This window comes from Colossoma macropomum, unplaced genomic scaffold (assembly GCF_904425465.1).
Source record: "Colossoma macropomum unplaced genomic scaffold, Colossoma_macropomum, whole genome shotgun sequence".
Taxonomy (NCBI): Eukaryota; Metazoa; Chordata; class Actinopteri; order Characiformes; family Serrasalmidae; genus Colossoma; species Colossoma macropomum.
Window position 1 is genome coordinate 351,129 of NW_023496020.1, and position 26,292 is coordinate 377,420.

At 39.6% G+C, this 26,292-nt stretch overlaps 1 protein-coding gene across 1 annotated transcript; it reads left to right on the forward strand.

Annotated features, from left to right (window-relative positions):
* The first annotated feature begins 226 nt into the window (after positions 1-226).
* On the forward strand, positions 227-25,048 carry zgc:158482 (uncharacterized protein LOC100009650 homolog). The gene is made up of 10 exons (XM_036564552.1): positions 227-842; positions 7,862-8,071; positions 8,878-9,036; positions 10,052-10,176; positions 15,761-15,955; positions 19,071-19,161; positions 21,205-21,403; positions 21,618-21,715; positions 21,859-21,989; positions 23,067-25,048. The coding sequence occupies exons 1-10, from the start codon at positions 365-367 to the stop codon at positions 23,241-23,243; spliced, it is 1,863 nt and encodes a 620-aa protein (XP_036420445.1). The 5' UTR covers positions 227-364; the 3' UTR covers positions 23,244-25,048.
* The last annotated feature ends 1,244 nt before the right edge of the window (positions 25,049-26,292 follow it).

Genomic DNA, 26,292 nt, shown 5'->3' on the forward strand with positions numbered 1-26,292 from the left:
TTTCAGAGTTCCAGCAGCTACAATTATAACTTTACACGTCATTTATTAGCAGAAATCTTAAAATGTTGATGGAATAAAATAAGTTTTTGACTCCTGACTGTTAGAAGAGCAGAAGAGCTTCAGTGTCTGATGAGTTGAGTAAGAAGTGTTACGTGTGTGTGTGTTTGGGTCAGGGCGGATTTTGGGGAAACTGTGTTTATTGCGCAAACAGTTCAGAGCGGGTTGGAGACTTGAACGCGCAGCTCAGCTCCGCCTTTACTCACGAGCTTGTGTAATTGTGCGCGCTCGCGCGGAGGGAAAACTCTTTAGTTCAGCGCTGCTAACTCTCCGAGCTCGCGGGAATCTGCCCCGAGCTGCTGTAAACATGCTCGCGCAGGTGTGCGCGGTGCTGTCCGGGCTGGCGGCGCTCGCGCTGCTGCTCAGAGTCTGTTTTCCTCACTTCTGGACGGAGGTGTTTTATCTGAAGGACCTTCTGCTCGTGTTGGTCCGTTTTCTCTGGCGCAAAAGGCTCCGCCCACCATTCCTGGCCGTGGATCGGTTTGAGGAGCAGGTCGCGCGCCAGCCCGGTAGAACCTTCCTCATGTTTGAGGGAGAAACGTTCACCTACAGCGCCGCCGACAGGCGCAGTAACCGCATTGCGCATGCGCTACAAGCGCACTCGTCCCTGCGCGCGGGAGACGCGGCGGCGCTTTTCCTGCGGAACGAGCCGGACTTCCTGTTCGCGTGGCTCGCTCTGGCCAAGCTGGGGTGCGCGGCCGCGCTGCTCAATGACAACATCCGGTCCGGGTCTCTGCTGCATTGTTTCAGGTGCAGCGGCGCCAAGGTGCTGATCACGAGCGCAGGTGAGTCGCCACACCTGATCAGGGTGCAGTGCATAATTAATAAAGTAGTGGGCGGGGCTTAATTTAGCAATAGGCGGCGGTATGTCCATATAAGAAAATGCTGATTTTCTCTATGGGTAAAATGAACAAGGTTTATTGCCCTTGTTGCTCCCTGTGGTAAACCGAACTGCTCCAAACCTAAGAGGTTTTGGTTGTACTGGGAGGGTTTTGGTTGTACTGGGAGCAGTTTTGGTTGTACTGGAAGAAGTTTTGGTTGTACTGAGAGGAGTTTTGCTTCTACTGGGAGAAGTTTTTCGTTGTACTGGGAGGAGTTTTTCATTGTACTGGGAGGAGTTTTGGTTGTACTCTGCAATACACAAAAATGCTCCACACCTGATATATTTTATCTTGTTTACATTTGTCCTCCGAGTGTAACTGGGCAAAATGGTTTACGAGGTCATAAAAGAGGCAAAATTCAAATTATGCGTTAATTAATAAAGTAAGCTAAAACCATCTAAAATGACATCACATGAAAGTGAGTCTATTATTAAACTCCAACGCCAGCTGCTTAGCCTGCACCCAGTGAGCTCTTTCACACAATCCTATCAGCCTGGAAACTGGAAGAAAGGAAGAAATATTGCTGAGATCAGAACTGCACAGTTTCACCCACCCTGTTCACACCTGGAAATCTTGTTGTGTGAGATGGAATATGCAAATCAGCTCATTATGGAGCAACTAATTACAAACTGTTTATCCATTCAGGGGTAATCCGTTGTATTAGGGGGGGTATTGGTTGTACTGGGAGGAGTTTTGATTGTACTGGGACAGTTATTAGTTGTACCTGTGTGCAATATAATCAATACTCCATGTGCAATATTTTTAAAATATATTTTTAATATTTTTAAAATATTTTTAAAATATATCTATAATGTAAAGATTTTTTGCTTTTCTATTTATAATGTTTATACTGTTCACGATTGTGTAATATAAATCAGTACCTCATGTGCAATACTCTGTGTGAAATTCAGGTAAAATATCCTTACAGTGTAAATATTTTAGCTTTTATTTATTTATAATCCTTTATATCCTTAATTTTTTAAGGGTAGAGTTCATATTTTTATCTTATTTTTTACTTTTAGTATTATATTTATTGTCTATAAAGTAACAAGTAACACTGTAAAAACCTTGTTAAGTAAATAATAAGGTTAATTTCTTGCTTGTCAGTTTCTCTTCTTGTTACTTTTCATTTTCTTGAGTGCCTTGCTATTCATTTGCTGCTGTAACACCGAGAATTTCCCTGTTGTGGGACTAATAAAGGATTATCATATCTTATCTTATCTTATCTCATCTTATCTTACTGGGAGGAGTTTTGGTTGTACTGGGAGGAGTTTTGGTTGTATTGGGAGGAGATTCCCTGTTACTGGGAGAGGTTTTGGTTGTACTGGGAGGAGTTTTGGTTCTACTGGGAAGGATAGTGGTTGTACTGGGAGGGCTCTCCCTGTTTCTGGGAGAGGTTTTAGTTGTACTGGGAGGAATTTTGGGAGAAGTTTTGGTTATACTGGGAGGAGTTTGGGTTGTCCTTGGAGGAGTTTTGTTTGTACTGTGAAGGGTTCTGGTTGTGCTGGGTGGAGTTTTGGTTCTACGGGGAGGAGTTTTGGATGTTCTAGGATGAGTTTCCCTGTTACTGGGAGAGGTTTTAGTTTTACTGGAAGGAGTTTTGGTTCTACGGGGAGGAGTTGTGATTATACTGGGAGGAGTTTTAGTTGTACTGAGAGGGGTATTGGTTGTACTGGGAGGAGCTTCAATTGTAATGGGAGGAGTTTTGGTTGTACTGGGAAGGGTTGTACTGGGTGGACTCTCCCTGTTACTGGGAGAGGTTTTGGTTGTACTGTGAGGAATTTTTGGAGAACTTTTAGTTGTACTGGGAGGAGTTTTGGTTGTCCTCGGAGGAGTTCCGTTTGTACTGTGAAGAGTTTTGGTTTTGCTGGGAGGAGTTTCGTTTGTACTGGGTGAGGTTTTGGTTGTACTGGGAGGAGTTTTGGTTGTACTGGGAGGGGTTTCAGTTATACAGGGAGGAGTTGTGGTTATACTGGGAGGAGTTTTATTTGTATTAGGAGGAGTTTCCCTGTTACTTGGAAAGATTTTTGTTGTACTGGGAGGAGTTTTGATTGTACTGGGAGGAGTTTTGGTTGTCGAATGTGTTATAACATGTGCTATAACGTGGCTCAAATGCATCTCAGTCTGCCTCCTGAAGTGGTTTAAGTGATCAGATTTGTATCTGTTTTAAATGCGTCTTGGCTGTGTTTACAGTTGCATTTTATTGTGGTCTCATCCAGATATAATCCTGACACTGAAGATGCATGAAGTGACCAGCTGTAAATGGGGTCATGGTTCCTTGCCCCAAACCACCTGATTCAGGTCATTAAGGGCTTCTTAATCGCTCTCTGAGCTGGATCAGGTGTGTTGGATCAAGCAGCAGCACTCTGGGTCGCCAGGAGCAGGATTAAGAAACTGGTTTAGGCTGAAGCTAAGGTGGCCTGAAGAAGCCCCGCCAAGCCCACTGAAAGGGCAAAGGCTGCACTGACTCTGTCTGAACACATTATAGATATAGTCAGTAGTTGTAGACACTGACCAACTGTATGTTTCATTTTAAAGAGAGCAAAATTAGTACTTTTTAACTGGATTTAGTGCCAAATATTGAATAAAAATCAATGTGATTAGATTAGAACTATTAGAACTATCAGAAGTAAAACTTATTCTGCTGAAAAAAAATCATAGAAACCATTAAAAGTTTAGGTAGTGTAAAAGACTCAGAAAATTAGTGGTCTGTAATGGTAACCATTAAGCCAATTTCTGTTAGAAAGATTTTAATGCTAGTGGTTCCAAAGGCCTTTTTTTCCGAAGGATAATAATTTTGTTTTCTAATAGGAATTGGCTTAAGGGTTACCATAAGATACAGGTAGTTTCCTATAGAACACTTTTAGATCCCTTTAGACGTCCATCAGATGCATCTTAAATACATCAGTGGTCACCTGTTCTGTCATTAGGATCCTTTACAACCCATTAAAAACAGACAAAACACATTACAAGCTGCCAGGAACCAACAGAAACACTTAATGTTTTTTTTGGTTTTTCAGCAGGGATGGCCAGTAAAAATGAACCCAAAGTACAGATAAACTTTTACCCGTCCACTGTTCTGGGGAAGAGAGTGTCTCATTATAATGGAGGATGGGGGGCAGTCATGGGCTGAGGTTAGGGAACCAGCCCTGTGACCAGAAGGTCGCCAGTTCCATCCCCTGAGCCAACAGTACATGACTGGAGTGCCCTTGAGCAAGGCACCCAACCCCCAACTGCTCCCTGGGCGCTGTGGATAGGGCTGCCCACCGCTCCGGGCAAGTGTGCTCACTGCCCCCTAGTGTGTGTGTGCTCACTAGTGTGTATGTGGTGTATGTGGTAATCTTAATTTCAAGTTCAAGGGGCCTAAACTCTTTAACCAGCTCCTGTTTGGGTTATTTTAACTTCAGCTCCTCTTCATTTACCAATGCTACATTTTTCCACAACTTTAAAAATGCAGGTCAGAAATGCAGACTTTATAATAAAGGAAATGATGTTGCTGTTTAAATGTGAGTATTTAAAGCTAGGCTAGCACTGTAAGCTTACAGTCACAGAAAGCTAGCCTGTACACAGTCATTCATATAGCTAACATATCTGCTCCGAGACATTGTTAATATATACTTTATCTGAGCATTTACGAATGGTAACATATGTTGACAGTGATCTGACAGTCAGTATAGATGTTATCCATTGATGTAAAGCAGAGATGTGGACTGAAGTTCTCTCAGGTTTGCTGTAGGAGCCGCGACACTGAGCTGAAGAGGAGGAAGATTTTAGGGTAAAACTTAAGCTCATGTTATGAGGCTGCAGAACTTTAAATACGTTTGACTGATGGGTGATAACACAGTGTAGGTTTTGTGCAGTGCTCACACCAGTGACTGGAAGTTTAACTATGTGACCGGCTAGCTTAACTTTTCTAGCAGAAACTCTGGTTCCCATATGGAAAAAAAGAATATTCCAAATGTATTTATCAGATACATTTTTGCAGTGTATAAAAATGGCCAAAAATGTATTTGTTAAATATATTTTAAATGCATTTATTAGTATTTATTATTATATGTGTTCAGTTGTGTGTAGTTGTAATAAAGGTTACAGATGTAGCTCAACGGTACTGAGTTCTGTGATCTGCATTGTACTTTACATTAACCATGTACGTATGCAGTAAAACACTCACACGCAATGTATTTCAAATAAACAAGATATCAAATCATGACTGCGTTTTCACAGAGTATCAATACATACAACACTTGCTTTTGTCATGTTAAAGGTTTATTTGATCATATTTAAAATTAAGATACTGGAATACAAATTCATTACAAAAGATATCAAACATTAAAGTGCATTAGGCAGGAGTTTGGATATTTTCATACATTTTTAAATGGATTTGCTAAAATAAATTTACATACATTTATTTTTGTATGGTACATTTCTATGTGTAATATTTACCCATACATTTTAAAATAAATGTATTTTCAAATCTATTTGGTTATATATTCTGAAATACATTTCAGTGTTTGGCATGTACTTCAGCATGGACTGCAATGTGTTTGAAATGTGTATATATAAAAATACATGTCCATATATGTTTTTACATGTGGGTTTCCAGGCAGATTAGCATATAAGCTGAATCAAATACTGCACAGCGAATCAGACAGCCAATGCAGACAGCTTCACAGGAGAAAATACCAGCTAAGCGCTATCTATCTGGCCACTGGTACTGATCAGCATGTCACTAACCTTCAGTCAAAGGCAGCTGTAGCTCCACGTGGCATGGTTAGCATCTGAGCTAAGGCAAGGGAGCTTGGGAAGAACCAGCTGAAGCTAGTCAATGTTTTAGCTTCATTACTGCTGAGAAAGATAATGGAAAAAAAACATGCCATAACTTCACAAACTATGGAGCCAAAAAGTTAGTAGCAGCTTCTGTGCTACTCTGGCTATTGCTAACTTTAGCCACAAAGCACACAGCGTTGTTTCCCAATAAACAAGCAGATCCAATACAGACATGTAGTAACACGCTAATCTTCTGTCCATGCTGTCCATGCACTGCATTAGCCTGTTACACACAGTCCCCTTCGACCTGCTTCTTATCCGCAACAGCCCCAGTGTGGACAGGACTCAGCAGACCTGTGGTCACACGGCAAACAACAGCAGAACACTTAGACATGGATGACCTTAATAAAATAAGCCTTCACCAACAAAATGCATGTTTTAGCATTGTATGCTGGTCAGAGCCTGGTGCTGCTAGCCTCTTATGAAAAGCCACTAAAGAGTATGACTTTAGCTGAAATGCTAATTGTAGCATAATGATATGATAAACTGATCTGTCAATGTAAGTCACAGAGCTATTAATTTAGATTCACCTTTGATGACTGCTGATTGTTTTCATGTGTTTACTAGGTTGTTGTTTTGTTGTTGTTTATGTTGTGCTGCAGTGCACATTTTTGCTCCAGTAGCTGTCCAACAGGATGATTACTCACCGTTCCCCTGTTAGACAGTGATCTTAAGCTGTGTATGGGGTCCAAAGTGTAACATTAGTGGTGGGCCACAGGCAAAAAGACTGACCTGGTTAATTCGTTAGCCTTATGTTTGTGCATGTTGCCATTTAAATAATATTCTTTAACACCCCTGTGGTATTCTTATGTATGAGGCACACTGCCTTTTCTTTACTCAGTGAAAAGATATTTTTCACCCTGGTGGTTTCTGAGTTGGTTCCACCACCTGTTACACTCTATTAGCTTCATGTGTGCTGTTAGATCTGTGTTAATTGTGTGATTTCAAGGTTTGTTGATTTTTAAAAATTTGAATTTGTAAAATTACACTATGGGTTTTGTTACAGAAAGTGCTTCCAAAAAAAAGTTAAAAGAAAAAAAGTGGTGTTTTGGTTAGGTACCTTTCTGGTTGTTGTTGGAAAGCTAGTCCAGTCGCTTTCTAACAGCATGGTTCTTCACCATTTGATGTTGTTTTATGTTTGCTGTGGAAACTATTTATCTGTACAGTAAGAGTGTTTTCTGACAGTAAAAAACAAGGGTGCCTGAACCTTTTGTCCATGGGGTCCAAAGTGTAATGTTAGTGGTGGGCCGAGGGCCAAAAAGACAGAACAGGTCAGTTTGTTAGTCTCACGTTTTGGTAGACCAACTGAAAAGTCCTTGCAGACCAACTCCGGTCCGCGGGCCTAACTTTGGGCAGCCCTGCTATATAACATTAAAATAAATCGTCGCTGTCCAAAGGAAAACAGTTATCTCCAAAATAGTAACTTTAGAGGAGACTGTAAAAACCCACTTACCTTTCACTGTAAGTTAATGTACACACACATTTTCTAAAACACTTATACTTCTGGGTCACTGGAGCCTATCCTAGTGGTCATTGGGCAGGAGGCAGGAAACACCCTGGACAGGTCCCCAGTCCATCGCGGGGCAGACAGACCAACATACACATCCACATCTAGGGGCAATTTAGCCCCTAGGTGTAAGTAGGTGTGGATGTGTATGTGATGTGTACGCAGACACGGGGAGAACATGCAAACTCCACAAAGAAAGGACCCTGGTCACCTGGCCGGGGAATCAAATCCAAGCCCTTCTTGCTGTGAGGTGACAGTAGTCAGTAGTGAGAATGTGTTGTTTTCAGTAAATCTCCAGACATGACTTGAATTTGTTCAGTTCCATCATTTGACTCTAATGAAGTACTGATTTGATAAAGTAAGTACTGGAAGGTAACTGGACTTTGGAAATGGTTGAGCACTCACACACAGAACAATCACAGTGCATTGTTTATTTGTATTTTTGTATTTATTCTAATGTCAGTGTTTATTTGAAACTTTTATTGCCCCAAACAACAGCTTCACGGTTTATTTTCTCCAGTGTAGTTGATGTTTATGATTGTTGTTTGTTGATATTTGGGTTGTTGTTGTTGTTATGTATGCATTGCAGAGCTGCAGGGAGCAGTGCAGGAGATCATTGCACCTCTGGTTGAGGATGAAGTGTGTGTGTTTGTGTTGGCGGCGGAGTGTGTGTCTGCACACATGCAGAGTCTGACTGAGAAAATGGAGAACGTTCCAGACTCGCCCATCCCTCGCACACTACGAGCTAAAGTCACATTCAACGACCCCGCAGTCTACATTTATACATCCGGAACTACCGGTACATACATCACCATTACTCACAGTTCCATCTGTACAACAAACAGCCATATTGCCCCCTACACTTGCTCTAGTGTATTACAGTCTGTCAGAGTAACTCTGTGGATCATATGAACATTATAAAGCGCTTTTTAAATCTCTATTTTTTTTTAAGCTCTAAAATATCTCTATTTTTGTCATTTTTCAGTTTTTGACATAATTTGAAAATGCCCTTTACATTAAGTGTAAATTTCATGATGAATGAACCAAAAGAAACGACCCAAAATTACTTTGATTTACATTAAAAGTAAAGTATTTTTTTTTCTCATTTTAAAGATACAAGGTTTTGTTCCAACAGCAGCGAAATATACATATGAGACATATTATTATTATGTAAGGATACTTACATATATATATGTACATATTCACATATATGGTGTTAGCAATACACTCTTAAAAAGATGGTTCTTCAAGGGTTCTTTAGTTAAAAAATGGTTCTATATGGAACCATGAACACTTAAAAAACTATTTCCATGCTTAAATGGTTCTCTGCATGGTGAAGTCGTTCTTTAGATTGACGGAATATGTGATGTGTATGGTTCTATAAGGCACCAAAAAAGGGTTCTGCTATTGTTCCAATGTCAAGCTTGTTACAGTAGAAAAACCCTTTTAGGTGCTATATAGAACCTTTTTAAAAAATTCTATACCTTTGTCTTTACTATAGAACCCTTAAGGAAGGCCCATCTTTTTAAAGAATGTATATGAACCTGTGTCTTGACAAGATCTAAAAACAAACTTGTGTGTGTGTGTGTGTGTGTGTGTGTGTAGGTCTCCCTAAAGCAGCAGTGCTCAGTCAGATGCGTCTCTTGGCTGCTCTGGCTGTGTTGGCGTCTATAGGCGTGACAGGTAGTGATGTCATCTACGTGACCCTCCCACTTTACCACACAGCCGGCTTCCTTGTCGGCTTCATCGCCTCTGTGGAGACAGGTGAGTGTAAACTCCACAGCAAGGGTAAATGGGTTTTCAAAATGTTTTTAACAAAAATTCTAATGTTTTCTTTCACGAGACTCTGATTTGAACCTCAGAGACTCAAAACTTGACTCATGCTTGTATCTCAGAGACTCGACTTGGACCTCAGAGAACTGACTTGAACTCGAAACTCAGATTTCTAGACTTAACTCGGACTCACATCTTAGGCACTCAAGACTCAGCTTGGACTCACACCTTAGAGACTAGACTCGGACCTCTGTGACTCAAGACTTAATTCGGATTTGCACATCAGAGACTCGACTCGGACTCGAACCTCAGAGACTCAAATCTCAACTCAGACTCACATCTCTAACTTACAGTCTTACCTCAGAGACACAAAATCCAACTCAGACTCCCACCTCAGAGACCCGAGACTTGACTCAGACTCATATCTCAGATTTTTGACTCGACTCGGATTCACACCTCGGAGGCTTGAAACTTGACACTTCAGTGCACTACACTACACATTAGACTATATTACATTGCACACTAATTACTGTGCAGTGTAAAGTATAGGGTAATTTATGGCATTTGGCAGACACTCTGGATAAGAATTTTAAACATTTTACACAGGTAGGTGAAGGTAATTTTAGGAATCCTGCCCAAGGACTCTTATTGGTATAGTGTAGGGTACTTGCCTAAGCATGGGCTTGAACCCCAATCTACAGCATAGAAGGCAGAGGTTACCCATTACACTATACCAACCACCACAAACAGAGGCTTCATGCGCCAGCTGGCAGTCGGACCCAGGTCACAAGAATGGGAACCTTGCGTGATACCACTACACCACTGCTGCAAGGACACACAGCATCCTGCATGTGCCCATGTGATAAAACTAAACGTCATTCATGGACTGCTTTCACACATTTGTAATTGATTCACAGAGATTAGACTGCTATTTCCTCTGTATATATTCTATGATCATTCTTTAAAAATGACTAATTCTTTTTAATAATATTTTTCTGTGTTTGAGGTTCCAAAATAATCCTAAAGCGTAAGTTCTCAGTGTCTCAGTTTTGGAAGGACTGCAGGAAGCACAATGTGACGGTGATCCAGTACATCGGAGAGATCATGCGCTACCTCTGTAACACACCCAAGGTAACATACATCTACTCACACACACACACACACACTCCATGAAGACTGTCACATCTAGACTAACATATGAACCCCATCAGATACACCGAGGTCCTGAAATATCACTGCTCTCAGTGTCACTCCAAAATGTAACGTCCTCTGACCTACACCACAGTAAAGCACAGTAAAGAGTTCACTGGAGGACTCGTGTATCTCCACAGCCCAAGAGCGGCACTCACGCTCATTTTACACTCAGATCGCATGTTAAAGGAGGATCACTGAGAGGCATTCGTCTTATTCGCTTGAGATGTTGATTCTAAAGCGGCTTTTCAGAAATCCTGGCTCTGTCTCGGATTACTGGAAATAGTCTGAAAGTATTTGTGTGGAGAGGCACTCTGAGCACATACACGTCTCTACTGACTTTTTAACCAAACTGTCTAACCAAACCATTCAGCTAACTTAACAAGCTAATCAAACAATTCAGCTAACTAAAAAATCAAAACCATTCAGCTAACTAAACATGCTAACCAAACCATTCAGCTAACTAAACATGCTAGCCAAAGAATTCAGCTAACTAAAAATCAAAACCATTTAGCTAACTAAAACTGTCTAACCAAACCATTCAGCTAACTAAACATGCTTACCAAAACCATTCAGCTATAACTGTCTAACTAAACCATTCAATTAACTTAAACTGTCTAACCAAACCATTCAGCTAATTAAACATACTAACCAAAACCATTCAGCTTACTAAAACTGTGTAACTAAACCATCTAGCTAACTAAACATTAGTGGTTGGGGGAAAAATTGATTCTTAGATGCATCGCGATGCGGACGTGGACGATTCTGAATTGATTCACAAACGTCAAAAATCAATTTTCTAAATTTTAATTGATAGCGTAATGTTGATGGAATGCAAAAGGCAGAGCTTTGCAAAGTGCGGAAGTGTAGTGCAATCTTAATAAGAGTCATTTTGTCCTTTAAATAAAAATCAAACCACCTTGGGAGCCACAACATTTTGAGTCCATTTTAACATCTTGGCTGTACGTGTGTCAATACATGCTAATGTCTTAGTTTAGGCATAAAACAAACAAAAACGCAGCCTTACTTTGCTCTGCTTTAAGCCAGCTGGAAACTTTTCCACAACAGTTTCTTGTAAAATATCTCTCAGTGTTCTGCTTTTTATAAGGCTGAAGTCAGTTTCTCATTCTCCAGCTTCTCTTTCGAATTTTCCTGTTCTACCTTAAATGGTGCCCTAGACACCAGAATGTAACTGCTGCACCATTTAAGGTGGAATGGGAAAATTTAAACAAGAAACTGGAGAACGAGAAACGTATGGAAGCACTTTGGCTTCTGTGGAGTTGAGGGGGAAAACTCTATTGCGTTTCCACCCGTTTTCCACCCAGTTGTACTTGCTGCCAACCAGAGGACCATCGAGCAAGCAATGTCAAAGCTTCCACCCAACTCAGAAAGGACGAAATGAATTACAAACTCTATTGCAACTTTTATTGCCAAGGATTTGCGTCCATACTCAGTCTTTGAGAACCAGGGCTTTGTTGCCCACTTTAGAGCCGAGATACAGCACCCTACAGCAGTCTCGAAGATATTTTACTGACACAGCAACCCCCACTCTCTACAACGAGACCAAAACTGAAGTTATAGAATCATTGAAGGAAACAGGTAGAATAGCTGTAATCTGCTGCATGGACATGCATTGCCACAGGATCTTATTTTACCATAACTTTACATTTTATCGCAGATGAGTGGCAGCATGCGTCTCATGTGCTCCAAAGAAGATCAGTGAATGAGAGCCTTCCAGTTCACTTGCCACATCGCTTCTGTTTGATTTATTAGTAAAATATATTGGAAGTAAATTTATTATAGACTATTACAAATACTTTGCTTTAAAAGTTGTCACACAGTGACAAAGTGACAAAGAAGAAGTGACAAAAAAGAAAGATGCATCAATAATCATTTTATAATTGGATCGCAGCCCTCTCAATCGAAATCAAATCGAATCGTGAGGTGCCTAGAGATTCCCACCCCTACTAAACATGTTAACCGAACCATTCGGCTAATTAAACAAACTAACCAAACCATTCATCTAACTAAAACTGCCTCACCAAACCATTCAGCTAACTGAAACTGCCTAACCAAACCATTCAGCTAACTAAAACTGCCTCACCAAACCATTCAGCTAACTGAAACTGCCTAACCAAACCATTCAGCTAACTGAAACTGCCTAACCAAACCATTCAGCTAACTAAAACTGCCTAACCAAAACTATTCAGCTAAACAGAATAACTAAAACCATTCAGCTAACAAAAACTAAGCTGATCAGCTGACTAAAACTAATCTAAACATTGCTTACATAATTAGCTACCCAAACTTGTGTCTGTATAAACATAATTATTAAAGCATCACACAATGTCGCTACATACAGCTAATGAATAACACTGTCTCACTATTACTTTCTACTTTTCAACACCAGCTTTCACTTTCACTGTGAACGCTCAGTCTCTGTGTGTGTGTGTGTGTGTGTGTGTGTGTGTGTGTGTGTGTGTGTGTGTGTGCGTGCGTAGTGTTCTATTACTCTGTGGAATGAGAGCAGCTGTTACTCTTTCAGTGAAAGTTTGACCTCAGTGCACAGCTGGCTGGCAAAGGACATTAAAGCTACAGTTCCATGAAAAATTAATTTATCCCCCAGTGTAATCGATAGTACTGATCGAGGCTAATGTAGCTAATGGAAATAATCTCAATTAGACTTGTTTACAGTGGACAAAAGTGTGTTAGCATAGCAAGAACAGTAGTTTATTTTAACCAAAAATAATTGCACTGTAGTTCATGGTTATAGATAACAGTGTGTCATAGAGAGTCAGAAACCACATAATCAAGACCATTAGAGATACTGAACACCTCCACACAGTTTGAGGAGAGTCTGTGATGATTTATGGCGCATTTTTGCCACTTCTGAACTGAGAAGTTTCTGACGTTAAGGTGGAAAAAATCAATTACATCATTCCAGCTTCCAAATTTCTTCTGGGAAAGATTATCAAGAGTCTTCTCTGAATTGCATTTTTTTGTGTCACTTCAACATTAAGCGCCCATAGAACAAGAAGTGTTTCAGCATCTTTAAGCAGACTATGGAGTTTCTGCCTGTGAATGATTTACTATTAGTGTCTCTAAATACCAGGGGAAATCTGGCTAATTTAAAGATTTTTGTGTGCTATCATGTAATTTTCAGTCCTCTAGTCATGATGAATTGTCGAAAAATACACATTTATTTCAAATAAATGAAAAGTTAACGAGACTGCATGTTAATTCCAGTGTAAAAACTGTTTAAGAACCTTTTATATGCATGCAGCAGCCAAATAAACGCTAAGCATCCATTTTTTTTACTTAAAACATTAGCACTATGTTAATTGGTGAGCCTACATTAGCCTTGTAGCTCCAGCAGTAAAACTAACTTCAGACACTGAACATGTCTTTCCTGATCAACTACATTTTATTTAAGGGTGAGAAAATGGGGATCTTTTTGCTGAGCAGCTGTTTAAATGTTTGCTGCTCTTGCTAACAGCGCTAATAGAGTTTTAGCTGCCTCTGGACTGTAGCGGTGTTAGCAGCAGTGATTTCTGTCCTCTGTGCAGGTCAGAGGGGTTACAGTGGGGATGTACAGGACGGGTTTTGGCATGCGGGGTGCGGCCTGGACGTCTTTTGGGGCTGAAACTGAATCTCGGGACAGCATGTGGTCTCTGGTCTTAAGGCATCATGTGATCACGGTGTCAGGCAGGAGTGTATGAGTCGTGATCTGGGAATAGAGTCGCCTTTACTTAGAAACACCAAGTACACATACATACACCACGAAACTCGATCACCTCAATACATTCTGGAAGGACTTGACTAGTTCATGTTTCCTTCGAGGTTTTGGATTCAAGTTGTACTGTAAAGTTCTCCAACCTCATTAAGTGTGCTAAAATTACATCCCACCATGTAGTAATAATAATAACTGTATTTACATTATACAACACCTTTCAGATATAAAAATACAATTTCTTCAGAGTGTGTGCAAATAAAATATTAAAACAGTAAATAAATAAAACAGTGTATAACAAAAAGCAGTGGTGAACCACTATTAGAGCTGGGACTTTAGTTCAGGATGCAAATGCCAAAACACCTCTACAATGATGCTTATTTCTATTAGCGTCCGTGTAGAGTTCTGGCAGTATGTTAGCGCTAAGCTAACCACTGTTCTGGATTACGCACAGACATTTGAAGCTTGTAAAATATTTCCATGTTTTATTTGAAGCTTGTAACAGGTATCAACATATATGTGAAGTTGTATCTACACTCTTAAAAAAGATGGTTCTTCAAGGGTTCTTTACTAAAGACAATAGATCTATATAGAACCATGAACAATCAAAGAACCTTTTGCATGCGTACACTGTTCTTTGTATGGTGAAATGACTGTTCAGATTCATGGAATAAGTGTTGTATATGGATCCATATAGCACCAAAAAGGATTGTTCCACTGTTATGATGTTAAGCTTGTAACAATAGCAGAACACCTTCTAGTGCTATACAGAACCCTTTTCAAAAAGGTTCTATACAGAATCATATACAACACATTCTGTCAATCTGAAGAGCCAGTTTACCATACAAAGAACCATTTAAGCATGCAAATGGTTCTTTGAGGGTTCATGATTCTATATAGAACCATTCTCTTTACTAAAGAACCCTTGAAGAACCATCTTTTGAAGAGTGTAGCAGTTTTTTAGTGAATCTTTCAGTAAAGTGTTTTGACATAGAGCTACCACCGCTGTTTTCCATTCCTAACAACTACCTGGAACACTACTTAGACTACAGCTCATATTCACAATCAGTGATGTGTCTAGAACTTCCAGAAGGACTAGAGTGACGTCTCGGTTTCCACTCATTGTAAATCAAAGCATGACTGGTTCGTTCTTCTGTCACTTCCTAATTATGTTAGTACATAATCTAATGTGTAAGGCCTTCAGTCCAGCTCCTGAAGTCCTAACCAATGGGAGAGCAGCTTGGCTGTATCTACTCAGATAACACAGAGAGAACAATCCTGACTGGATCTTTTACTGTTGGGCGTTTCAAGAGTTTAACCCTTTTGTTTCCAACCAAAACTTTACAAAAATGAGTTGCTGAGTAATAAGGATAATAGTTCTGTTAAATCAAAATGAACAAAAATTACCAAAAAAAGTGTTCTTTTTTCATTTCACAGTAATCATTAGGCCTTCTCTGAAGACTCTGGGAGTTCCTCACTGACAAAAAGAACATAACATTAAAAAAAAAACATGATGTTTGTATAATCAGTGTAAAAATAAAGATAAATCATTAAAGCCTTAAAATAAAAAATGGAATCAAATTTAATATTGAAGAAATTAGTGAAGTCAGATTAGATATTAAAACAAATATTTAAAATAGTACGTACATTTTTTGTATTTTTAGTGTATAAAATAGCACGTTTATATATGAAAATACATATAAAAAATGAATAATGTTGTGCTGGCTAGGTCTTGCTTTCCTATAGGCTTCTCTTACAGCTTGTTTATTTGTCTGTTTATTTGTTTATCTGCAGACGGAGAATGATAAAGAGCACAGAGTGCGTCTGGCCATTGGGAACGGACTGAGAGCGGATGTGTGGAAAGAATTCCTTACCAGGTTTGGGAAGATTGAAGTGAGGGAGTTTTATGCGTCTACAGAGGGAAACGTGGGCTTCTTTAATTACACAGGAAAGATTGGAGCTGTCGGACGGGTCAGCTTCCTGCACAGAGTAAGACTTTTTGTTCATGTTTGGAAACAAACTGCTTTGTACTTAGATTTACCTGCATCCAGTGTATCACTGGATCTTCTTCAGAAGTATGTTTAATACATCAGAAGTAACAGTCCACATTACGTATTACACAGACCAACCTTTTCCAACAAACGGCCCACACGAATGAGCACAGAAGCCTCCACAGCCTGATCAGATTGTTTGTTCTGACTCTGAGTGAAGGTGTAACTTGTTGGTTTCAACGCTTTACGTAAAAAAACTCTTTGTTTTGGTTTATTCAGGGTTTTCTCCATCTGAGATCATTGACACTTTGTATGTGGATAGCCCAGCCTCAGGATCTTTCTTTTGGAAAGACCCCAGTTTTACTCATTTATCCATGATGGTTCTATACGACTAGTAAGTGAAATGTTCAATGTTGTAATGACAACATTATTTGTCATATTTAAAAGTCAATTTGGTTAAATATCTTTTGAAACCAATTTTTGCAGTTAAAAAACTGATAGCCAACACCCTCCAAGAAGTACCACTACGGCCCACTGGGGAGGCTTCAGGTTGAAAACCTCTGACGAAGACTATATCAGAACCACAAGAAATGCATATGCTAGGTCGGTGGCGTAAGCAGAAATACCTTTTTGAGCAGGCTGTGAGAAAGTGGGTAGGATACAGCCTGACAGCAGTGCAGTCATCCCGTCCCATATTTTTTCAGAGAATAATAATGATAATACAACAACTTTTCTTTTATTCATGGTTAGTGGTTGGGTCAAGCCATTTATTATCAAACAATTGTTTTTGCCCTTTTTGAAATCATAATGACAACAGAAACTACCCACATGACCCTGATCAAAAGTTTACATACCCTAGTCCTTAGTACCGTGTATTCTCTCCTTTAACATCAATGGCAGCTTAAAGTCTTTTGTGGTAGTTGTGGATGAGGCACTTTATTTTCTCAGATGGTAAAGCTGCCCATTTTTCTTGACAAAATGCCTCCAGTTCCTGTAAATTCTTGGGCTGTCTTGCATGAACTGCACGTTTGAAATCTCCCCAAAGTGGCTCAGTGATATTGAGGTCAGGAGACTGAGATGGCCACTCCAGAACCTTCACTTTTTTCTGCTGTAGCCAATGACAGGTCGACTTGGTCTTGTGTTTTGGATCATTGTCATGTTGGAACATCCAAGTGCATCCCATGCGCAGCTTCCGGGCTGATGAGTGCAAATTTTCCTCCAGTATTTTCTGATAAAATGCTGCATTCATCCTGCCATCAATTTTGACCAAGTACCCTGTGCCTGTGTAGCTCACACATCCCCAAAACATCAGCGATCCAAGGTGCGTGTTTTACAGTAGGGATGGTGTACTTTTCATCATAGGTCTTGTTGACTCCTCTCCAAATGTAGCGTTTATGGTTGTGGCCAAAAAGTTCAATTTTGGTCTCATCACTCCAAATAACTTTGTTCCAGAAATCTTGAGGCTTGTCTCTGTGCTGTTTGGCATATTGTAAGCGGGCTGCTTTGTGGCATTGGCGTAGTAAGGGCTTTCTTCTGGCGACTCGACCATGTAGCCCATTTTTCTTGAAGTGCCTCCTTATTGTGCATCTTGAAACAGCCACACCACTTTTTTTCAGAGAGTCCTGTATGTCAGCTGACGTTATTTGTGGGTTTTTCTTTGCATCCCGAACAATTTTCCTGGCAGTTGTAGCTAAAATTTTTTTGGTCTATCTGTCTTTGGCTTGGTTTCAACAGAATCCCTCATTTTCCTCTTCTTAATTAGAGTTTGAACACTGCTGATTGGCATTCTCAATTCCTTGGATATCTTTTTATGTCCTTTTCCTGTTTTATAAAGTTCAACTATCTTCTCCCGCAGATCCTTTGATAATTCTTTTGCTTTCCCCATGTCTCCTAATCCAACAACGTCAGTGGCAGCACCGGATGAAACATGCAAGGGTCTGTCAGGAGCCCAGTAACTTACTGACTCTTTATACACACACTGATTTACAAGCAAACAGATCACAGGTGAGGATGGTTACCTTTAGTAGCCATTTAGACCTGTGTGTGTCAACTTGTGTGTATGTTATCATGCCAAAACTTCCAGTGTATGTAAACTTTTGATCAGGGTCATGTGGGTAGTTTCTGTTGTCATTATGATTTCAAAAAGGGCAAAAACAATTGTTTGATAATAAATGGCTTGACCCAACCACTAACCATGAATAAAAGAAAAGTTGTTGTATTATCATTATTATTCTCTGAAAAAATATCAACAAATCACAAATTCTGCCAGGGTATGTAAACTTATGAGCACAACTGTATATTATTCACATAGACAAGAATGCTGGATTTACATAAACCTCAGCTAAACTGCTGTAGACTGAATGGGCAGGGCTAAACTGCTGTAGGCTGAATGGGTGGGTCTAAACTGCTGTATGTTGAGTGGGTGGTGCTAAACTGCTGTAGGCTGAATGGGTGGGTCTAAACTGCTATAGGCTGGGTTGGTGGTGCTAAACTGCTGTAGGCTGAATGGGTGGGACTAAACTGCTGTAGACTGAATGGGTGGACGCAAACTTAGTGAGTGGGCATATGGTTCACTTGATGTCACAGAAACTAGTCATTTAATACTGTTTTTGCAGTTTAGTTTTCATATATGGACTGTGTGGGGAGTGAACAATGCATTTTAAAACAATGTTTACATATAAGCAAGGGAAGTATTGCTTATACGTAAAAGTATATGGTAGTAAAAGAGCAACGTTTGTAACACAAGCTGGTGTTTCGTAAGTTTGTTTTTAGTTCTGAAAATGTGTAGAAAATAAGATACTTCTGACAACAGATGGAGCTTCAAATTCAGAATACATACTGCACTGCAAAAGCTTGTTAGCAATGGTTGCTAAGCAGCGGTTGCAGGGCTGAGAAAACAAGCAGCAAAATGAATTTATCTGTAGTTCAGAATGAGTGACCGTTAACTGACGAACTAATGCAGCTTCGGTAATGTAATGATAGTAATATGGAAATCAATCCCGTAAATGAAGTAAATAGTGTAATCATGGAAACGGGTGTTGATTGATTTGATGAGTGTGTGTAAACTGTACTCTGTGTATCTATCTGAGTGACGGTTTAAATGTGTTTTTCAGAAGCTGTTCCCATTCGCTTTGATTAAATATGACACAGTGACAGATGAACCTGTCAGAGACGCTAACGGCAGGTGCATCGAGGTCTCTACAGGTCAGAAGATTAATCAGTTATCACACCACACACACATACAGATATTGAAGACAGCTGGGCTTTCTACTTTACTTTCAGCCCTGCACAAAAGTCCATCACAAAAAAAGACTGTTCATTTATTTACTTTTCAGCCAAAACAGATTTTAAAATTGGACTCCTAAAAAGACCTGGTAGGCGCCAAAACTGCCCCATCAGATAAACAGCACTTAAAGCTTTCATCTTTGAGAGAGAGGAGAAAAATAAGTTTTACTCTTGCTTCAAATTAGTTAAAAGTTGGATAAACATCTCCCTCTTGAAAACATATGGCTCTTTTTCAGAACTGATATCCACCATCTTTCAGTCACCATCCTTCACATAATGTAAAGTTTCTTTACCTGTTTATGCCTGAACCCCACGACAGGAGTGACAGTGACAACAGGAGGAGGACAAGAGATGCAAGAGGTATGTGATGTCCAGACAGCCTGCTAGGCCACCTCCAGCTGCTAGGAGGAGCTAGGGGCCAGAACTGAGTAATTAGGGCTGAGCGGTAGCAGCTGTGGGCACCCTACTTAAGGGCTGCCCACATGCCACTCGATGCTAAGTCTTGAGTTCTCTCTGCCACATGCAGGATGCTCTGACTCAGCCGGTGATTTCTGTATCTCTTTTCCTCTAGTCGATTTCCAGCGTAAGTATGTGAATCTCTTGAATGTTCTCTCACCCTCTGCATTTAAGGAAGAAACAAGGGTGAGATTAAATAAGGGAGTGTTTTAAGTTCAATTTTAGGGAGTTACCAGTTACCAACCAGCATTGGTAATTCTGGCCATCGTCCCTTTGGTGGTGCGGTACGTAGCATGTCACTTTGGGATCACGGTGATTGAGGGTACGATCCCCAGTACCTGTGACCAGTTACTTTCTTTGTTTTCTTTGTTTCCCCTTTTTTCGATATTTACCCTGACCCCGCACTCAAGCCCGTCCCTTGTTGGCCGCCAGGTGGTCTGTCCCTCAGCGCTCTCAGTCACGAATATAAGGGTCATGAGTTCGATTCTCACTAAGGGGGAATCCCCCCAAGGTGCGTAACAAGGCGTGAGGACAGTGCCTGAGTCCCAAGCCCTGCCTGCAATATTAGGCCTGATATTCGATATTGGTGGCTGAGCTGCAGTGATGGGGAGGCGCAGCAGCAAGCTTTTTCTTTCCCTCTCAGTTTAGGTGCTCATGTTGTCCTCATACCTCTTATATCTGTAGTCTTTCTCCCACCCTCTCTTGTGGCTGTTTCCCTCTTTACATCCTCTCTTGCGGCTGTTGTCCTCCTCCTGTCATCACTCGTGGCTGTCGTCGAGGCGCAGGGTTCGGGCCCCACCTTCCCACTGCCTCTCGTGGCTGTCCTCATCCTCAGGCCCTGGGGGTTGGGCACCTGGCACACATTTTAATTCTTCTTCCAAAAACTTTTACATCATGTGGAGGTTCTTTAAACCTTAATAGTTCTTCACACTCAGACATCTTATTTACAGAAGTTGAAATTAAAAGATTCTTTAGGGAAGCAAAACTGATTCTTCTATTGCAACAGTCACCAACCCTCCTCTTGGAAATCAACCTGCCTCTTTACCTTATATGTGCTACCTCTTGATCTGATACAGCCAATCGGGGTTGTTGAAGTTAATGAGCTGAAGTATGTGTGGTGGGCTGGAGACTAGACCAGGGTTGGACACCACTGTTACAAGCCTACACGCAAATAATAATAATGATAATAAAAAAAAAAATAATAACAACAACAATGATGATTTCAGTTTATAATGCACCTTTTACATTCTCAAAGTTGCAGTACATGTAGTGGTTGGTACAGTGTAGTGGGTAACACCTCTGCCCTCTATGCTGTAGACTATGTTGTAAAAGTCCTTGGGCAAGACTCCTACCACTGCTTTGCCTACCTGTGTAAAATGACCACATTGTAAGGTGCTCTGGATAAGAGCGTCTACCAAATGCCATTAATGTACAGAACAAAAAAGTGTAACATCTGGAGTGGGTGGAGGGTGAAACCTGTGTTTTTCTCTGTGAATGTTTGTGCAGGTGAAACTGGTCTCCTGGTGGTAAAGATAACGAAGCTGGCTCCGTTTGCGGGCTATGCAGGGAATCCAGAGCAGACAGAGAAGAAAAGGCTGTGGGATGTTTTCCAGCCGGGAGATGTTTACTTCAACAGCGGAGACCTGCTGAAGATCGACCATGACAACTTCATCTACTTCCAGGATCGAGTCGGAGACACATTTAGGTAGAGTTCAGACACACGAAAGTCTCTCCACATTTCCCAACAAGTTATATTATATCTCATATTCCACAATGAGATACTCATTTAAAACACAATCCAGAGTTTACAGACCTAATTTGTGTTTCTGTGTTTTATATTAGGGCACACTGTCATTTATTTTACCAAACTAAATCAGTTTAATGATCTGCTGTGTTTATATGGTGTGTTTTGTGTTCAGGTGGAAAGGAGAAAACGTTGCCACGACTGAAGTCTCTGACATCATCACTCAGGTGGATTTCATTAAAGAGGGAAACATTTATGGAGTTCAGGTTCCAGGTACAAGAGCAAACATCTCACACAAACACCAATTTATGTGGTTGTATGAATTTCCATATGACCAGGCGTATGTGTATGTGTGTGTGCGCGCATGTGCGTGTGCATGTGCTTGTGCGTGTGTGTGCGTATGTGTGTGTGTGCAGGTCATGAGGGAAGAGTCGGGATGGCGGCAGTGACAATAAAAGAGGGGGCGGAGTTTGATGGCACAAAAATGTTCGACCACGTCACAAAACACCTACCAAGTTATGCACAACCACGCTTTCTACGAATACAGGTAAAATTACAAACAGGTAAACACACCCTACAGGTAAAATTACATACAGATAAACATGCTCTGCGGGTAAAATAAAAATCAGTTAAACACACTATACAGTTAAAATTACAAACAGATGAACACACACTACAGGTAAAATTACATATAGGTAAACACAATCTACAGGTAAAATTCTAAACAGGTAAATACACACTACAGGTAAACAGGATCTACAGGTAAACACACTGTACAGGTAAAATTACATACAGGTAAACACACTCTAGGGTAAAAATTACATACAGGTAAACACACTCTAGGGTAAAAATTACATACAGGTAAACACGCTCTACATGTAAAATTACATGCAGGTAAACACACTCTAGGGTAAAAATTACATACAGGTAAACACTCTACAGGTAAAATTACATACAGGTAAACACACTCTACATGTAAAATTACATACAGGTAAACACAGTCAGTGGTAAAAATTACAAACAGATAAACACACTCTACAGGTAAAATTTCATACATGTAAACATGCTCTACAGGTAAAATTTCATACATGTAAACACGCTCTACATGTAAAATTACATGCAGGTAAACACACTCTAGGGTAAAAATTACATACAAGTAAACACACTCTACAGGTAAAATTACATACAGGTAAACACACTCTACATGTAAAATTACATACAGGTAAACACAGTCAGTGGTAAAAATTACAAACAGATAAACACACTCTACAGGTAAAATTCCATACAGATAAACACACTGTACAGTTAAAATTACAAACAGGTGAACACACACTACAGGTAACATTACATACATACAGGTGAACATGCTGTACAGGTAAAATTACAAACACACACTACAGGTAACATTACATACAAGCAACCACGCTCTACAGGTAACATTACATACAAGCAACCACGCTCTACAGATAACATTACATACAGGTAAACATGCTGCACAGGTAAAATTACTTACAGGTAAGTATGCTGCACTGGTAAAAATACAAATGTGAGATGTGATGTATTCACGTTACTTTGTTTATCAGTAAGTAAATCAATGTGATGTGTGTTTATTTATCTTGTGTAGAGTGCGGTGGAGGTGACGGGGACATTTAAGCAGGTGAAGAAGAAGCTGGTGGAGGAAGGTTTTAATCCTGCAGCAATCTCTGAGTCGCTCCATTTCCTGAGTGAGAAAGAGCGGAGATACATTCCTCTAACAGAACTCCTCTTTAACAGCATCGTTACAGGCAGCGTCAGACTGTAACACAGAATTACCTCAGTTATGATCTGATTACAGATTAGATTCACTGTACAGACGATTTGATATTTTAACTTAATGCCCCAGGAAATCATTAATCTTTGTTCTTGCTAATTACGTTAATCTTGCTCTTGGTGGCCACCATATACACGTACAAGGTACATGCTGTGAATAACTTTCCACTGACAAATAAATGGCCGATGCATTTTACCAAAACTTTCAGTGTAAACTAGACGGACCTAATCTTCGGTAAAGCTTACATAAGCTGATGTGGTTTGCCCCGCCCACACAGCTTTAACCAAACTGGGTTCCTCTACAGTCTCTCTGTTTTCAAGTCAGAGAATCTTACAGGGAGAAAGTTTACCACCAAACGAAAGCAAACCACCAAGCGAAAGTTTACTGCCAAGTGAAAGCTGACTACCAAGCAAAAGCTAACCACAAAGCGAAAGTTTATCCACAAGCGAAAGTTTACCCCAAACGAAAGTTTACCACCAAGCAAAAGTTTACCGCCAAGCAAAAGTTTACCCCAAATGAAAATTTATCACCAAGCAAAATTTTAACCCTGAACAAAAGCCTACCCCAAGTGAAAATTTACCCCAAAGGAAAATTACGCCAGGTGAAAATTTACCGCCAGGTGAAAATTTACCACCAAACAAAAGTTTAACACCAAGTGAAAGTTTACTCCCAAACAAAAGTTAGTTTGAATATTAGACCACGGCCACACTGTTCTCAGATAGGTCTGATCAGCAGTTTTTAAACCGTGTTTTATTTTATTTGCTGGATATTTAATATAACACAAATATTTCTGTCATTTTAATAAAGTAAATAACCTGCTTTAAAATATTGATATTAATTGATGATAGTACGTTAACAGAACAATAATAATCTGTGTTCTATTCTACCCTAAATTTCAAGACAATCAGTATAACTTAGTTTTTAAGTGAAAACATCAAATCTGTTTTTACAGTAGGTGGAGCAGATCACAAACTAACACATTCAGATTTCTGCTAATCTGAACTCAGCAGCTGTGCTTTACAATGTGCAAAAAAATTTATGATGAACGGACCAACAGAAATGCTCCAGATTTGTTCAAATAAAATCTCTTTACATTAATTGACATTACATTAAATTAAAGTAAAGAATGTCTTTGTTCTCTGCTCTAATGTTACTATTTTGGAGATGCTTTTCTTTGGATAGTGATAATATATTCATCAAAGTAAATATGATTAGTAAAAAGCCGCTGGCAAATGTGTTTTTGAGGTTAAAGTAGAGGAACTGTAACATTAAAATCTGGGTCATTCCACACAAGCTCACCCAGCCCTCCCAGTTCCTCTCATGGATATTCTTGAAAAAAATCATTTGAAAACTTATTTTAAATTCATGTAACTTTGCAAAGTCCTACAGGTCTACTCCAGGTACTTTTTTGAGTTATGAATTTTTGAAGTGTGGCCTTTTCATCATTTCTATGATTCTATCTATGCACAGTCTCAACCTTAACCAGCTGCTTTTTTTTACTGAACATCTAAGAAACCCTGAGGATAATTTGCAACATGTATTCATGTAAATAGTTGTTGCTGAAAGTTTTACAGTAATCAAATTATAAAAATGAACATTTTTTACCTGAATGAAGAATCTTTCATTTTCAAAAATTAGTATCTCCAAGTTTTTACAAAAATTCATAACTAAAAAGTAATTTGCTCCCATGAATTTAATAGTTTTCACATGATTTTTTTTCAAGAAAATCCATCACATGAATTCACTTGGAATAAGCATTATATATTATTTACACAACATCTGTAGTTCATTTCTGATGAATCAGTGAAATAAATAATAATAATAATAAACTATTATCAGTAAAGTTCCTGTAGTGAATGTATATATATATATATATATATATATATATATATATATATATATATATCGCTGTTGTCTGAACAAAACCTCGTACCTCCATTTTTATCGTTTTTCAGTTTTTGACCTAATTTGAAAATACCTGTTGCTCTTTACATTGTGTGTAAATTTCATGATGAATGTTTTGCAAAAAAACGGCCCAAAATTACATGAATGTCTGTGATGTTTATGATTCACACAGTATATGAAATTTCATTATAAATGACAGAGATGGGGCGGCTACTCTAAACTAACCCCGCCCGTGTGGAGGCTGTACTTTAGCCTGTCTAGCTCTCACTGTGAGCTGTTTACACACACATTTTCTAAGCCGCTTATCCTTCTGGGTCAAGGGGGGACCTGGGGTCTATCCCAGTGGTCAATGGGCGGAAGGAAGTAAACACCCTGGATAAGTGGCCACTCCATTGCAGGGCGGACATACAGACATATACATTCACACACGCATTTTATGGTATAAAAACACTCATCTTAGTGAATGTGGAGAAATTCAGAGATGACGTTGCTATGGGAACATGAGAAGATGAGCAAAAGCACCTAAATATCAGTGTGTAAAGTGTTCGGACCCTTTCTGAATAAGCTCAAAGACACTTATGATAAAATGCTTAACTTGTTGTTTCTCAGATGAATATAAATAATGAAATTTACGTCTGTATATGAATTTATTTCCAAAAAAAAATGTCACAGGTTTGGTTCCCCATACTATTGTTCTAAAATGTGGAAAATAGTCGAAATAGAGATAAAGCCTTCATGAGTGGTCAGACTTCAGACAGCTACTGTTTTCAGGACCAGCAGGGGGCGCTGTGTTACAGAAACACATCAAAGGCTGGCAGTAGAGGAGCTGATCAGTGTGCTCATGTGTTCTGCGCTCTGATTGTTGTATATATGAAATGTTAATGTTTTCTACACATTTAAGATCAGCATCACATGTTGTACATCTATTTTACAGAAAACACTTGATGATATCAGTAACTCATTGATATGTGAGAATCATATCTTATAGAATGGTTGGTTTGGGCCAAAGCGGTTCATATACTGTCTGTGTGTGTGATACTCTGTATGTAAAACAGTGTTACCCTAAATGTATACAGTGTATAATTTACACAGAAAACATTTAGAATCTTTTTCCTGCATGTGTTAATAAACAGTA